The sequence below is a fragment of the Dendrobates tinctorius genome, unplaced genomic scaffold (genome assembly GCF_039654945.1).
Source record: "Dendrobates tinctorius isolate UK_male_01 unplaced genomic scaffold, ASM3965494v1 ptg000059l, whole genome shotgun sequence".
Lineage (NCBI taxonomy): Eukaryota > Metazoa > Chordata > Amphibia > Anura > Dendrobatidae > Dendrobates > Dendrobates tinctorius.
Genome location: NW_027361727.1, coordinates 5,681,531 through 5,699,302, shown reverse-complemented (window position 1 = coordinate 5,699,302; position 17,772 = coordinate 5,681,531). Strand labels below are relative to the sequence as shown.

The 17,772-nt window shown below is 43.4% G+C and overlaps 1 protein-coding gene across 1 annotated transcript in view; it reads left to right on the top strand.

Annotated features, from left to right (window-relative positions):
* SEC22B (SEC22 homolog B, vesicle trafficking protein) overlaps positions 1–17,772 on the top strand; it is a 64,556-nt gene that overhangs the window by 34,447 nt on the left and 12,337 nt on the right. The window contains exon 3 of the mRNA XM_073578357.1: positions 5,580–5,740. Coding sequence (XP_073434458.1) covers positions 5,580–5,740 — 161 coding nt within the window. The remainder of the gene's footprint in view (positions 1–5,579; positions 5,741–17,772) is intronic.

The following is a 17,772-nucleotide window of genomic DNA, read 5'->3' as shown; positions in this document are numbered from 1 at the left end:
CTTCAGCTTGCACAGGCGGCCTGTAGTAAATGCCTACAATGGTGTCCTTTCCATTGTTCTGTCCTTGTATTCTTACCCAAACAGTTTCCACAGAACTCCCAGTCTCTGAAGCTTTAATCTCTGTGCAGATATAGGCGTTTCTAACATACAATGCGACACCCCCTCCTCGTTTATCAAGTCTGTTTCTTGCAAATAAGTTGTATCCTTCTAGTCTTGTATTCCAATCATGTGTATTGTCCCACCAAGTTTCAGTGATTCCAATGACATCATATTTCTTTTCCTGTGTTAGTAGTTCCAATTCTCCTTGTTTGTTGCCCATGCTTTGTGCATTAGTATAGAAACATTTTAGGTTGTGATTGGTTTCTCTTTCTCCAATATTTTTATTAATTAGATTATTTCGTCTTTGTTCTTCCTTTCCACTTCTAATAGCAGAGTTCTCAATAGCATTTTTCAGGTGTTGTTCTAGTTTAAAGCTCTCCTTACAAGTGTAGCAAGGCGACTTCCAAATACATGCTTTCCAGTCTTCGTAAGGTGCACCCCATCTCTAGCAAGTAGTCCATCGTATAAGTAGTTCACTCCATGATCCAGAAATCCAAATCGTTGCTGACGGCACCATCGACGTAGCCAGTTGTTCACCTGCAGAATCTTATTCCACCTCCTTGCTCCATGGCCATCCACTGGGAGGATGGAAGAGAAGACCACCTGCGCTCCCAGTTCTTTCACTTTCTTGCCTAAGTCTTCAAAGTCTCTGCAGATGGTTTCCAGGTCGTTTCTTGCGGTGTCTTTTGTCCCCACATGTAGTAGCAGGAATGGGTAGTCATCTGTAGGTCTGAAGAGTCCTGATATCCTGTCAGACACATCTTTAATTTTTGCACCTGGAAGACAGCACATTTCTCTTGCAGTTATATTCGGTCTGCAGATAGCGGCCTCTGTTCCTCTCAACAGGGAATCCCCCATGACCACCACTCTCCGTTTCTTCTTCACAACATTTTTCTTTCTCCATCCAGGAGGACTCTGAAGGCGTACAAGGTTGCTGTTTGTTGGAAAAGTCTTATCTTGATGTATTTCTTCATCGTTTTCCTGCGTGAGAGCCTGGTACTGGTTTCTGAGCAGTATGGGTGCTGACTGCCTCCTGATCCTCCTGCTTCTCTGGGTCACATGTCTCCATTCCTCTGTTTCTTCAGGTGCACTTCGAATTTCTTCTCTTTCTGTAACATGAAGAGATAATTCTGCTCTGTCCAAGAACTCTTCACCTTCCTTAATGATCTTCAACGTAGCTAACCTCTCTTCGAGGTTTTGCAACTTTTCCTCCAACAGGGACACAAGCTTGCATTTGTGGCATGTGAAGTTTGGCTTTTCCACTGGTAAATCTGTGAACATGTAGCAAGAAATGCAACTCACCAAATGGCTCCTGGCCTCTTCCATCTTGAGATTTCTTAAAAACGATGAAAGATGAGCCAAAATCGACGCGCGGTTTTTCCGATTTCCTCTTTTCAGATGCAACGGCCAAAACCCAGTGATCGTTGAGCTCGCGGAGACTCTTCACTTATCCCAGAAGGCACTGGGAATATGCAAATGATCTCCTCAAGACTCTTCCCCTGGTTTTCCGATTTCCTCTTTTCAGATGCAACGGCCAAAACCCAGTGATCGTTGAGCTCGCGGAGACTCTTCACTTATCCCAGAAGGCACTGGGAATATGCAAATGATCTCCTCAAGACTTTTCCCCTGGTTTTCCGATTTCCTCTTTTCAGATGCAACGGCCAAAACCCAGTGATCGTTGAGCTCGCGGAGACTCTTCACTTATCCCAGAAGGCACTGGGAATATGCAAATGATCTCCTCAAGACTCTTCCCCTGGTTGTGGTGTAGTGACCACTGTGTCCGCTAGAGGGCGCTGTGTGGATGTCCCAGGAGAGAGGATGAGTGGCAGAATACTGAATGACCGTTATGTATCTCAAGGTGGGTGGCATTGGGATGGAGACTTGTGCGTGTGTGTTGATCAGCAGTGATACTGCTGAGGTGCTGTTTCAATGTGTTTGGGAAATCTCCAGGTAACTGGTGAAACGGGCAAGGGGGTGTGTTTAAGAACGCTATTATAAAGTGTGTATGAATGGTTGAAGGACCTGTGATGAGGTCATAGCCATGTGACCCAATGGGCGTGGCTACGGACCATATAAGGTGGCCAGGGTAGCTTACATGGAGTGAATGCAGGGACCCGGTTGGTCTGTTTTGGAAGGTCCCGTCTGAGAGAGATGGGGCTGTCTTCCTGACAGCAAGTGAACGCTGTGTTAATGGCTGCACATGCCTGATAGTTCCCTGGAGGGAATGGACGTCTGCAGCGTGGTGAAGCAGCCATGAGGTAATCCCTGAGAGGGGATATAACTGTGAGGCTAAGAGAGCCTGCGTATGGCATAACCTGTGTGACCACAGGGATAACAGAGTGAAGCTCTGTCATGGACGCTATGCTGTTAATATGAACTTTATGTTGCTGGTCATGGTTTATGATGCCTAAATAAACCGCATGGACTGTGATTGTTTTATGGAAAACCCGTGCCGGATGTGATTATTTGGCTGCCAAGCGAGTGTCCCCTATCTGAATGACAGCGCTACCTTACAATTGGTGGAGAATGCTATGGGCAATGTTGTAGCCTTGTTGCTAGGAGCAACGGAAGAGGACGGCAACATTTGGTTGCTAAGGGCAATGGTTTCCAAAAAGCACATGGTGCAGTGCTGGCAATGCTGAGCCAGGTGGGCTGACTGTCTTGAAAGCCGTGTGATGTGCTGCTGACCGGAGTCAGTGGAAAAGACTTATAGGACACCTCTGCGGTTGAGGGGTCAGAGAACCTGCGCGGCCAGCAGGTGACGGTCGTGAAAGCCGTGTGAAATGCTGACCGGGGTCAGTGAGAAAGAGACTGGTGATTGCTAGGGTAAGAGGTACCTGAGGACCTGTGTGGCCGACACAGGTAACGGACAGGTGTTCGTGTTGTACTGACCTGGGTCAGTGAGAGAGACTGTGTGCCTGGAGGGTTCAGTGAGCAAGGTCCTGGAGGGTCAGTGTTGGGAGGTTCTGGGAGAAGAATCGGATCCCTGGGAACAAATGGAGGAGGATAAAGAAGGAAGAGATGATGGCCGAGCAGCAGTCAGGAGATGAAGAGAATAATGATCTCCTCTCTGTTTGTGGTTGGTAGGCAGTGATGTAGGAAGCAATCTTGAGTGTTACCTCGCCACCAACACACCATGGACTTGGAACTCATGGAAACTCCTAACACATGTTGCAGATTGTGTAGCAAGCAGGCGATCATTATGCCGATATTCTTAGGGTTAGAAATAGTGCTGAGTATTGGTTTGCCACTTTGTTAGATCCACAGTACAATAATACATTTTGTGAGTTGCTTCCCACCCCTGGAAAAGGACCTGCACCTGCTGGAGTATCGAAACACACTTGTAGACAGTCTTAAGAGTGGTTTTTCCCAAGACAGCAGTGAGACACATAGTGTGCGATCTCGGTTATAGATTTCCAACCCCGGGAACGTCGAGTCGTCAATGCAAAAACATTAGCAGCACCAGTGTAAGTGGTAGAAGTAATTTCTGTGAGTCATTTCACACATTTCTTTATACCAGCCTGTGCACCAGCAGAACAGATTACAAGTCTGACACATTTTGAATGACTGGAAAGAATGGTGTAGGAATATCTCGAGCACAATATCAATGCCATTGGGGTTGTTTGGACCCTTTTGCATTTTAGTCTTCAAAAATAAAAACGTTGCATGAGCTTGCCTGAGCCACCTGAAAGTATAGACCACCTAGCTTTCATCAAAATGAACAAGTCCTGGATCTCCATTGACTAATGCACACCACTCGCAGACTGGGCAGACTTTTCAATGCTGTAGTTTTTAATGTGCTTCATTGATCTTGCATTATTGAAGTCTGTGACTCCTTTCTGTTGCTTCTGTGCCTTCTGTTGCTACTGCTGATGTTCCAAACAATTTTTTTAAATTTGGAGTTTCTGATTTAGGTCTCCATCTGATGTGTTGCCTGTAGTGGAAGAGGGGTCAGAGCCCCATTATACTATTTCTACTCTGGGGAAATTGATGGCTCTTTTTTTTAAATGTTTGGACTCCAATTTGGATCTCCTTCATGTGTGTTGCCTGTAGCAGTAGGGCTCTCAGACCGTCAGGCCTGCACTTACTTTCAGTTAACTACCTGTGTTACTATCCGTAGAAGTTTCTAACATTTGTTGTCTACCAAGCAGATATTTGTGCCACCTCATTGTGGCTCAGGAAAACGGCAGTTCGAGCTGTTGCATGAGGTATCAGGGCTCTCAGCACAGCAGGCCTACATCATTCCTTCACCCACTCCATCTTAATTTAAACTTAAATTCAAAGCTGTAAATGCTGGCCTAGACCCGGATACCTCATGTATGGCTTATGGCTGACTGCTGCTGTGACATTATTAAATTTCTTTTCCTGGTCCTAATTTTTTAACATGCTTGGTCTTCAAGTTGGGTCCCCTTAATGTGTGTTGCCTTAATTTCCCAGGGCTCTTAGAGAACCAGGCCTAAACCTGTCACTCATCCATCCAACATCAGATCAAGCCTCAAAAAAATAAGCCCTCACCCAGGCCCATATCTTGAAAAATGGAAATGCTACGGATCCCGAAAAATAGCAGCAACTGCAAAAACTTTTTTTCATTCAAATTTTGGAATTTTTTTCACCTCTTTAATGAAAAAAGAACCTATACATGTTTGGTATCTGCAAACTCGTACTGACCTGGGAAATCTATTGCCAGGTCAGTTTTACTATTTATTGAACATGGTAAATAAAAAACATTAAATTGTGGAATTTCAGTTTCTAGCAATTTCACCGCACTTGGAATTTTAAAGTGCAGTGTCATTCAAAAGTACAACTCATCCTGCAAAAAACTATTCTTCATACGGATATGTGGATGGAAAAATCAAAACGTTAAGGCTCAGGGAAGAAGGGGAGCGAAAAAAACAAAATACAGAAAATCGTCTGAGGAGGAAGCCGTTAAATAGAGTAAACATAAATTATCCCCCTAAAAATAGATTTATTAGATATGCATACCCCATAGTCGTTATTTAGGGTGCTAGGTAGTATGAATGTATAGGATTTATCTGTAGGGTATTGTTAGTGCCCTGTGGTTGTGCTTGGCATCGAAGTAGGCCATTTTACCTAGAGACTCCCTCTTTCTGACCCTTTTTTTTGCAGCTTTTTTTTTTTTTTTTTACTGTGTATTATCTGTTTTTCTTTTCCGTTTTGTGGGTATTTTTAATGCATATGTAATCTGTTTTTAGGGGGATATATTTTACTTTATTTAATGATCCCAGTACCATTCATACCTGGTTTTATGCCTAATTGGACACACTGATTTTAAATTGTGTACTCCTGTTCAAAATGTTGTCCACTCCACCAGCACAGATTACCTGCATTAAATTTCCAACTTACGGTACTTTTAAAACAGCTGTTACTTGAATGACAGGGCTTTTGATATGAAAAAGGTTCATGGATAACTCATTGAAGTCATTAATCACTTTTTAAAACATTTTTGTTCTTCACTACAGCTACTTAATTGAAAAGGGCGTTTGCTATCTTGTGCTCTGTGAAATGTCATTTCCTAAGAAACACGCATTTGCTTATCTTGAAGATCTGTATAATGAATTTGATGAGCAACATGGAAAGAAGGTTCCCACTGTATCTAGACCTTACTCCTTCATAGAGTTTGGTAAGTTCTTACTATCTGTCATTCCTTTGATTGTTACATGTCAAACTTTTAACCAGAAAACACACAAATGAATGTCATAGCCAAATGATTTATCGTAAAGTAATATTTATTTGGCCACTTACAGTATGTAAGCCGACCCGAATGTAAGCCGAGGCACCTAATTTTACCACAAAAAACTGGGACAACTTATTGACTCAAGTATAAGCCTGGTATGCATGGCTTTCTCATCTCTATCCTAGCAATACATGGCCCCTTTCTCTCTATCCTTGTATGCATGGCCCCCTTATCCCCATCCTGGTATGCATGGCCCGCTCATCCCCATCCTGGTATGCATGGCCCGCTCATCCCCATCCTGATATGCATGGCCCGTTCATCCATATCCTGGTATGCATGGCCCCCTCATCCGTATCCTGGTATGAATGGCCCCATTCAGAAAAACATAAAAGATAATTTGCTATTCTACCTGCCTTTCCTGCACTCCCTCGCAGCGTCCTGTTTTGATGCCAGCAGCTGTTTTCAGCCTTTAAGCAGCGCATGACAATAATGTCATGCCCTGCTTACAAGAAGAGGAAAGCTGCCTGAACACCCGCTGCTCTCCACATTGGGTCTTTGCTCGTGGATATTAATTTCTCTTTAATAGAGGGTACAGTAACCTCTGCCGGTGGCTTGCTGCAGCGATCAGGCAATCATGTGTTCCCACTAATAAAGGGAATGAATATTCACTGCTCTCCATGCCCATGTGAGTGAAGAGCAGTGAATGTTCATTCCCTTAAGTAGTGGGCACACTTCAGAGCCCAGTAGCTGCAGGAAGCCGGCTGCTGCGGCTACCAGCGTGTCTGCTATTAAGGAGAAATGAATATTGATTGCTCTCCACTCCCATGGGCGTGGAGAGCAGTGAATCTTAATTTCTCTTTAGCGGAGGGCACAGGCGTTAGCTGCAGGAGCCGGCTCCTGCCTCCTGCGTCCCGCAGTTCCACTGCTGCCGCACCCTCTCTGTCTTGTAGGATCCTCACTCATGTATAAGCTGAGGCGGGCTTTTTCAGCATAAAAAATGTGCTGAAAAACTCGGATTATACACATGTATTTACGGTACCATATTCTATAGACTATAAGAATCACCAACAATAAGACACACCCCAAGTATAAAGGAGGAAAATATATATTTTTTTTTTTTTAAACTGACATTAGGATCAGGCATGTCAGGCAGTCACATGTTTCATCTCACAGTCCGAATGTAACTTACTGGGGGGGGGGGGGGGGGGCGGTGGAGCGGAGTCACAGTTACATAATTTGCCATCAGTATTGGGGCGGTGCTGTGGGCCCTGGGCTAGGAGGAGAGGGTGTCCCGATGATGCGAGGCAAAAATTGAGTCCTTGCTGTGCACATTGACCTTGCAGTGGGCTTCAGTAAAATCGCGCTTTTGTCTGCGTATTGCAATGTAAAATAAGATAGGAAGAAATACTGAAGACATTTCTGCGATTATGATTTTCATGTCTATAATAAAATCAAATAAATAAGGCAGCACTCTGTAGCGCCATAGCTTGCAAACATGAAATGTGAAAACTGAACTGCATTACTGCACAAGAAATATGAAATATTGAGAATGCTTAGCGCATAAATTGACCAATTCATGTGTACCTGGAAGCCACGTTAAGGCGATTCTCATTTTCCAGGAACTAACACTGCCAAACCTCTTAGACTAAAGACTAGGTGTGAACAGGTGCTTACCTAGAGTCACCAACTCATATACAATCAAATAAATAAGGCATTCTGTAGCTTGCAAACAGAAATAGGTAAGCACCTGTCCACACCTAGTCTGTTTGGATGTGACGGTCAGTTTTTTGAGCCATGTCTTTAATATATTATCTGTTCTTTATTCTGTGTTTACCAAGCATTTTCATATAATGTTATGTCCTCTAATAAAAAAGAAAAGATCCTAATATAAACTTTTCCATAATGGTATGCGCAAACAACCGCCACCATTTTCCTGAAGCCCACCGTGAGGTCACTGTGCGCAGCGGGGATTCCTGCCTTGCACAGAGTCATACAGGGAAAATTGACCTTCTGTATGGATTCAGCTAGTCTGTTTATAACCCCTTCGTGACCGGGCCAATTTTTTAAATTCTGACCCAGTGTCACTTTATGTGGTCATAACTCTGGAATGCTTCAACAAATCCCAGTGATTTTGAGACTGTTTTTTCGTGGCACATTATAATTTATGATAGTGGTAAATTTAGATTGATATATTTTGTGTTTATTTATAAAAAAAAATCAGAAACTTGACAAAAATGTAAAAAAAAATTGCAATTTTCAAACTTCGAGTGATTATCCCTTTAATACAGATAGTCATACCACAGAAAAACATTAATAAATAACATTTCCCACATGTCTGCTTTACATCAGCACCATTTTTAAACCGCTAATTAATTTTGTTAGCCTTTAAGGAGGTTTAAAAATGTAGCAATAATTTTTACATTTTTTTTCAAAGAAATTTTCAAAATTTATTTTTTTGAGGGACCTATCCAAGTTTGAAGTGACTTTAGGGGTGCTATATATTGGAAAACCCCAAACATGATACCATTTTAAAAATTGCAAAATTGAAAACTTCTGTCAGTAAGTTTCTTAACTCTTCAGGTGATTTTCAGGAATTAATGCAAAGTGGTATAGCCGGAATGAAAAAGTGTTTGTTTACCATCTAAATGTCACTACCTTCTGAACTGGCCACTATAGCCGGGAGACTCTAAGGGCCCCTTCACACATAGCGATCTCGCTAGCGAGATCGCTGCTGAGTCACAAGTTTTGTGACACAACAGTGATCTCACCAGCGAGATCGCTGTGTGTGACAGCGATCAGCCCCCCTGCCGGTATCGCTGATCGCTGTAGGAAAGCCCTGGACTTTTCTTTGGTCGCTGGTCTCCCGCTGGCCAGCACGCATCGCTGCGCGTGAAAGGCGGGAGACCAGCGATCATCTGGTAAGTAACGTACACATCGGGTATTCAAGGGACGCACGTCCCTTGGATACCCGATGTGTACGTTAGTTACCAGCTCTCTGCATCAGCGCGCTGGTAACGAACACCGCGACGTCGCACGCTCAGCGTCGCTGTGCTGATCGTTGGTGAAGCTGTCTGACAGCTCACCAGCGATCATATAGCGACTCACCAGCAATCCTGACACGTTGATATCGTTGTCGGGATCGCTGGTGAGTCGCTATGTGTGACGGGGCCTTAAGGCCGCTATTTGGCCATGAACTGCTACTGCAAACATCAGGACCACACAATCATGATCTCAGTATGTCAATTAGGGTACCGTTACACATAGCGATGCACCAGCGATCCCGACAACGATATGGATCGCTGGTGCATCGCTAAGTGGTCGCTAGTGAGCTGCCACACAGGCAGATCTCACCAGCGACATCGCTGGGGTCAGGGGTCGCTACTTACCTGTCAGACGCGGCGATCTTGACATCCACGCGTCGCTCGTCTCCACAGCAGGAAGCGCCGCAGGAAGCTGACGACGAGAAATGATCCAGGACCTTCTCGCACGACCAGCGATAACCAGCGGGGGAGCCGGTCGGAGGTAAGTATCAGACATAGCGATATCGCTAGCAGTATCGCTGCTACGTCACAAAATCGGTGACATTACAGCGATATTGCTAGCGATATCGCAGTGTGTAGCGGGGGCTTTAGATTTAAGTGCAAGCCCCCACAATCTATTAACCATTTATTTGATGTAGTCACTTTTGACAGCAGCAACTAAGGGGTTAACCAGATATGGATGGTGCCAACACCGATCATTTGTGATACAGCAAGTTGTCAGATATAGTGGACAGCCGACAGCTGCTGGATTGTCACCTGTATGGGGATGATATTCCCTTATATCTCAGGTCAGTAAATATACGTATTGGCTGTCACGAAGGGGTTAATCATGTGATGTCATAATTCTTTTGTTTTCCATTAGGTCTAACTGGGCGGAAAGAAAAAATTAGAAATTGTATTATAAGTACACAGTGCTATATAATATGTTGCTTGAAATATATTAAGGCTGAGTGCACACGGTGCTTTTTTTTTTTTTTTTGGGCACGTTTCCGCTGCTTTTTTTCTGAACTAAAATAAACCAAAAACCCTAGGGAATACTTATGTCAGCTAATGTCCGATGGTGTTTCCCACGCTGTCATCTTTGTGTGTAACGTTACCGCCGTCAGAACGTTGCGGGGTCACGCTGTCAGATGTCAGCATGATCCGCAGTGAAAAGCTTATTAGGTATCGGCTGATGAGACTACACGATCTGTTGTCACTAATAAGTAGAGATGAGCAAATATTTTCGATCACCAAACACATTTGGCACAGATATGGCACATTTGGATTCGTGATTGGAAACGCAAGCAAATTTTTATGAAAAAGGAAAGAAAAATCAATAACATTCGGTAGAAAGTGCGGAAAAATATTTGCGTTGCCACGAAAGTATTTTGAGCACTTTGGCTACGATGATGATGGTGCATTATGAGCGTGGGGCATGTGTTTAATGGGTTTAGGGGGTGGGGAGAGCTCCGAGGCGTAGCGTGGTTGTAAATTGTTCTATTTTTATTTTTTGTAACATTGTGTTCACATTTAAGCTAGCCATATAAAGAGAGGACATCTTATTTTAGCACCATTTTGTCACTAGCACAGAGCAGAGATGCTGCTCCTGAAGCTGGGCCTGGGTGCTAGTAGACTTTAGCTAGGCGATTTGTTTTAGTCAGCTGACTGTAGGGAACCACAGATGGGTGAGTCTGCAGAGCTGTTCACACATTTTATGCCATGGGCATCAGAAGTGTATTCCAAAGTTTCACAGAGTCAAGAGGAGGAAATTATCTGCATTGGTGCCCAAATTTTTTTTTAGTTTGGATCTGGGGCAGGACGAAGTAGTGTCCATGCAGCATCCTGACCCTCGTCACCAGATGGGTGTGATCCTGATTAAACAAAGATATTTGAGGCCCATGCGGACTGTTCTGTGCTGTCAGGGCTGGAAGAGGAGGAGGGTGACTCTCAGATGGAGGAATGATGATAAGGTTGTAGATCCCACTTGGTGTGAACACAGAAGAAAGCAGCGGAGTAGGTCATCTCAGGAGGGGGAGGAAGACGAGGAGTGTTATGAATGGGTCACCGAGGAGGATAGCAGGACTAGGCTAAGCCACAGAAAACCAGAGAGGTTATTAACTAAGAGGATTGCAGACCCCTGATCCTAGCCACACAACTAGCAGTAGCCGTGGAGCGTACTTACGATGCCCTAGACGCCTCTGCACAGCCGGAGAGCTAACTCAGCCTAAAGCAAGAAAGGTGAAATCTAAACTGCCCCAGAGCAGACCCCAAAGGAATAGATAGCCCCCAAACATATATTGTCGGTGAGACAAGGTGAAAACACAAACGCAGGCAGAAAAATAGACTGAGCAAATGAAGGGGCCCAACCTGACTAGACGGGAAAGGAAAGACACTGTCTGCAATCACGCAAAAAACCCTGAAAAGACCAACACTTCTGATGCACAAAAAAAACCACTGAAGTCACACGACTTCGCCCCCACTATATCAGCACTCTGGTATATATTGAAAGCAAAGCAAAAAGAGACCAATATAACGGGACAGAACAAACTGACACAAGCAATAACATATGGGCGGTGATCCAGCTCAGCCACAGCAGGAGCAAGCTGACCCGCACGAAGCAGAGATAGACAAAACCAGATCAAATGCTAAAAGATTAGCAAATTAACCACTTAGCTGAACCATGCAGGAACAGAGCAGGAGACATCAGATCTCAGAAGGCACAGGAAGAAAATCACCAGCAGGGATTGTAGGAAGTCAGCTGTCTTAAATACACCAGTCAGAAATCCCAGATCTCCAGTCGTCATCATCATCATCAGGTGGCAAGCCTCTGTCAATGTGACCAGCTCCACTACCTCCAGTACCCACCAGAGGGAGCCCAGAAAGAGAACTTGCAACACCTCTGTCAATCTGACCAGCTCCACTACCTTCAGTAACCACCAGAGGGAGCCCAGAAAGAGAATTCACAACAGAGGTTACGATGCGCCGTATGGCACAGACATGGAGTGATGCAGCCTCGACGAGCAATGCATCCTCAGCCACAACTGTGGCCAGCAGTGAGCAAGTGTTGGCTAACCTGGGCTTTTTTTTTTCTTTGACCGTAAAGCATTGTTCACCAACAGGTCATGTTTTCAGGATTTCCCTTAAAATTGCACAGGTAAGATCTGCTCACCTGCACAGGCAATAATTCCACCACCTGGGCGACACTAAGAAAACCCTTTAAACCTGACCTGTTGGTGGCTCTTGAGGATTGGAGTTGGGGAACACTGCCATAAAGGATGAGTCAACTCTCACTATCTGCCAACGCTGCAAAAAAAAAAAAAAAAACTTGAGTAGAGGGAAAAAGTGCAATAATTTGACTGCTACATGCATAAACCTTCATATGCGCAATAACCATACGTTGAGGACCCGTAGAAGTGCCTTTGCGCAAAACGATCGTCTTCCAGTTTGGTTACTCCACAATGTTACTCTCCTGACCTGGATGTTTTAAAATTGCTGCAATAAAGTGAATTTTTAAGCACGGTGAGTTTCACTCTTTCTCTACTTGCTACGGGGTAACTCGCATTATCTGCCAACTTTGCAAAAAAAAAACTGAGTAGAGGGAAAAAGTGTAATAATTTGACTACTACATCATGAACCTTCACATGCGCAATAAACATGCGTTACTCTGTGAATCCCACTGTGTTAAATTGCAGGCCAGCGGACCTCAACAACTGTTAGCTTCCCCATCAACCTTATCTGCTGCTTCTTCCTAGAGTTTACTCCACGAATCTTGGAATCCCCAAGTCTTGCAGGACAAACATCTGTATTTCACACTTCCTCCCCGGCTTCTGCCTCCTCCACTTCCTCTAGGGCCTCCACCTATACCCTCATCCTCTGCCTTAATGAGACACACGTTCCAACAGTGCAGAGCGAATCCCCACCACCTCCTTACTGGGCAGATCACCGCAATCAGGTAGTGTTGAAATTGATACCCAATTTCTGGATGAAAATACTTTTTAAGCACATGGCAATGCTCGGAAGGGAAGGAGCGCCGTGATGGATCTCACAGGGGAAGGGGGTGTCGATTTTGCTCACCTCGGGGGAGGGGGAGAGAAGAACTTAGCAGGGGTCGGCTCACTGGCACCACCACTTAACTCTGGTCACTCTGGGTACTGCACCGAGGGCAAATAGTCGCCGGAAAGGCTTCCCTTATAGGTACGAGTTAATGAGGCACTCCCAGTGAGGGGGGATATATATCACCAGGCTAGGCTGGGGATATTTAAACCTCCCGGCCATCACTGCCAGAGTTCCTCACTAACACATTACGGTATTATGCCACCAGTTCCTGGTTCGAAATAAGCCCCGTCCGACAACAGGCTTATATCGGGTAAGAAATCAACCCGGGTAGCATACAATTGACCAACCGAGTGTGCAGACGTGGGGATTCATAAATCGAGATAAAAGAGCAGCACAAGATTAATTTTAAATCCAATCACCGAAAAGACGCACTAGAAATATACAGGTATAGAATATATTTACAAGAACAATATACAGGTATACAGTCAGGAGTACAGTACAAAGGTAGGGTATTGATAAGTTGCAATTACTGTGTTTTTCAGCATGTGACCATAGAGAGGCGCTGATGGATCACAGGTCCAAATCTTAGTTATGGTACGTGGTTCCCTTGGCTGCGTCAGATAACGGGTCCTCCTGCCAGTAGAAAACTAAGTCCAAAATGAGGGTCTGCCTAATATCGCCTAGGCTGTTCCCACCCACACTCTGCTGCCACCCCTGGGCTGGGCTGCCTCCCTCCTCCCATGTCTGAGCATATGATTTTCTGTCCAGAATCGTGGATGGCCCATAACTTTCCACCCAAAGCTCTGAATGGGTCGGTGGTGCCGCCACTGGGTTCTGCTGGATTTTATCTGGGCATAGAGACCAAATATGCCTACTGTATGTAATTCCTGATGGTTAAGCTTTATAGCTCCATAATGCTGAGTGCTACAGGTGGCTGCTGGGCATGGGCGTATGGGGGAAGGAACACCGATTCGGATTATGTACTCTGCTAGTCTCAGGGATATTGCATTCTGTTATTATAGGTAATTTTCCAGATTCCATACCTCAGAGCCTTCTGTGACTTGTTGTGCCATGGTATCTCCATGTGCTTGGTCAGACAAAGGGAGCCAGCTGGCTGCAGACGATTTCATACCATTGTGTTAAGAACTTCAAAGGACTTCTTTCTGGCATTTTAATTAAAGCAAAACATTGCATTGCCTTTTATGGCCTGGGGGGGATGCAAGGGTGGGGGCACATTCCATGAGTGGACGGAGATGTCCTATAATGCAAAATGGATTCTCCCTCGTCACTCACAAGCGCCATTTGTATTTTTAAATGCAAAATTTCCTGGAATCTTTAGCAGATGCCATGTCACTTTAGGAAAACCCCTGATATGCCTAAACAATGGAAATCCCCCACAAGTGACCCCATTTTGTAAACTAGACACCTCAAGGAATGAATCTAGATGCGTGGTGAGCACCTTGCCTGTGAAAATAAAAAAACACATTTTTCCCACAAAAATGTGCCTTTAGCCCCAATTATTTTATTTTTGCAAGGGTAACATAAAATTTGTTGTGCAATTTCTCCTGAGTATGTCGATACCTCATATGTGAGCGAAAACTATTGTTTGGGCTCACAGCAGGGCTCGGAAAGGAAGGAGCACCGTTTGATTTTCTAAATTCAAAATTGGCTGGAATCGTTAGCAGACGCCCTCTCGGGTTTGAAGAGCCCCTGATGTACCTAAACAGTGGGAAATCCCCCACAAGGTAGGCCATTTTGGAAACTAGACACCTCAAAGAATTTATCTAGATGTGTGGTGAGCCTTTCGAACCCCCAGAAGCTTCATAGAAGTTTATAAGTTTGAGCTGTAAAAATGTCGTTTTTTTCCCCCCAAATTTTTTATTTTCTCGAGGGTAACACGCAAAATGGACCATACAATTTGTTGTCCAATTTCTCCTGAGTACACAGATACATCATATGTGGTTGAAAACTACTTTGAGGCACAGTGGATAGCTCAGAAGGGAAAAAGCATCATATAGAAGTTCACATTTTCCTGGACTGGTTTGAGGGTGCCATGTCACATTGGCAGAGGCCCTGGGGTTCCAGTACAGCAGAACCCCCCATAAGTGACACAGTTTTACAAACTACACCTCTTAATGAATTAATGTAGGGGTGCAGTGAGCGTGTTGACACCACATGTGCCTCAGAAATTTATACCACTGACTGATGAAGAGAGAATATTTACCATACATTTTTACCTCTAAAATGTTTTTAGCCCCAAATTTTTAATTTTCATAAGGGCTAATAGGAAAAAATTGACCTCTTTGTTGTGCAATTTTTCCGTAGTACGCCAATATCACCCTATATGCAATCAGAAACTACTTTTGAGGGACAGTGCAAAACCCAGAAGGGAAGTAGTGCCATAATTTAGTGCACATTGCACATTTAACTGTTATGGTGTACACTGTACAGGTGTCATGACCCACTGGAAGAGCTTCTGAAGTGCCAGAACAGCTTACCCCCAGCATAAATAACCCCATTTTATAAACAACACACCTCTCAATGAATTCATCTAAGCATGCACTGATCATATTGACACTACAGGTGTGTGTTCAAAATTTTATACCATTGGGCAGTGAAGAAAAAAATAATTACTTTTACCACAAAAATTTTGTTTAGCCCCGGATTTTACATTTTCACAAGAGAAAATGGATGAACATGACAGCAAAATTTGTTACACAATTTCTGCTGAATGTGGAAATACCACATATGTGGCTGTACTGTACTGCATAGCCACACTGCGAAACTCATGAGAGACAAAGCTCTGTTTACCTCCTGAAGCACAGATTTTCCTAGAACAGTTTTCAGACTGCATATACAGAGCGCTTAAGTGCTAGATGAGCAGAATAACCCCCTCAAGTGACCCCATTTTGGAAAATCATACCCCTTTGGGAAAATACAGTTGTAGTGATGATTTTAACTCCATTGGCGGTTTCCAGAAACAAGCAGCAGTGGATGTTGCTTAGTGATAATTGCAAATCTGCTATTGTAGTGCCCAGTACGCTGTAGTGACCAATACGTTATGCCCAGCTCGTGCTTCTGGAGATACAGTGGGTACAGAAAGTATTCGTTCTGGAGATAGTGGGTACAGAAAGTATTCAGACCCCTTTACATTTTTCACTCTTTGTTTCATTTCAGCCATTTGGTAAATTCAAAAAGTTCATTTTTTTTCTCATTAATGTACACTCTGCACCCCATCTTGACTGTAAAAAAAAACAAAAAACAAATGTAGAAATGTTTGCAAATTTATTAAAAAAACGAAATATCATATGGTCATAAGTATTCAAACCCTTTGCTCAGACACTCATATTTAAGTCACATGCTGTCCATTTCCTTGTGATCCTCCTTGAGATGGTTTTACTCCTTCATTGAAGTCCAGTTGTGTTTAAATAAACGGATAGGACTTGATTTGGAAAGGCACACACTTGTCTATATAAGACCTCACAGTGCATGTCAGATTAAATAAGAATCATGAGGTCAAAGGAACTGGCCAAGGAGCTCAGAGACAGAATTGTGGAAAGGCACAGATCTGGACAAGGTTACAAAATAATTTCTGCAGTACTCAAGGTTCCTAAGAACATAGTGACCTCCATAATCCTTAAATGGAAGAAGTTTGGGACCATCAGAAGTTTTCCTAGACCTGGCCGTCCAGCCAAACTGAGCAATCGTGGGAGAAGAGCCTTGGTGAGAGAGGTAATGAAGAACCCCAAGATCACTGTGGCTGAGCTCCACAGATGCAGATGGGAGAAAGTTCCACAAAGTCAACTATCACTGCAGCCCTCCACCAGTTGGCATTTTATGGCAGACATACCCGGCGGAAGCCTCTCCTGTGCAAGACATGTGAAAATAGAGAACTCCCAGACTAAGACAAATAAGATTCTCTGGTCTGATGAGATGAAGATAGACCTTTTTGGTGATAATTCTAAGCGGTATGTGTGGAGAAAACCAGGCACTGCTCATCACCAGCCCAATACAATCCCACATACAAAACAAAAAAACAAGCCTACCAAAAGTCCATATAGTTCAAAGTAATATAAATCTTATTAGTATCACAGGTTAAAAGTAATAATATAAGGTCAATGTTGACTGACTAATATAAAAACAGATGTCTGTATGCTTATACAGGAGCGCTAATATCCAGTTTGCATATAGTAAATTGATGTGGATTATATCCAAGTGAAAAACTATGTACTGTAAAGTTTAAAAAATAAAGATATAAAAAACACATCCTGTATAAAGTGCACAGCAATGTAAACAGCAAATGTATATAAAGTGCATGTGAACAAACTATATATTTGTAAAAATCCATAGACAACAAAGCAAAGTGCAAAGGACACCACCAGTGCGACTACATCATTCACTATATGACCAGGAGTGAACGTATCTGGAAACAGACGAAGGCAGCGTGCCGAAACGCGCGTTGGGGAGGGCGCCCGTCCAGGAGACCAGGAGTATATCACTCTGTAAGTTACCTTATGATTTTGGTGTTATATAATTATTACTTGTTTCCAGATACATTCACTCCTGGTCATATAGTGTATGATGTGGTCCTTTGCACTTTACTTTGTTTTTGTCTATGGATTTTTCCAAATATATAGTTTGTTCACATGCACTTTATATACATTTGCTGTTTACATTGCTGTGCACTTTATATAGGATGTGTTTTTGACATGTTTATTTTTTTTACACTTTACATAGTTTTTCACTTGGATATAATCCACATCAATTTACTATATGCAAACTGGATATTAGCGCTCCTGTATAACATACAGACATCTGATTTTATATTATTCAACATTGACCTTATTATTATTTTTAACCAGTGATACTAATAAAATTTATATTACTTTGAACTATATG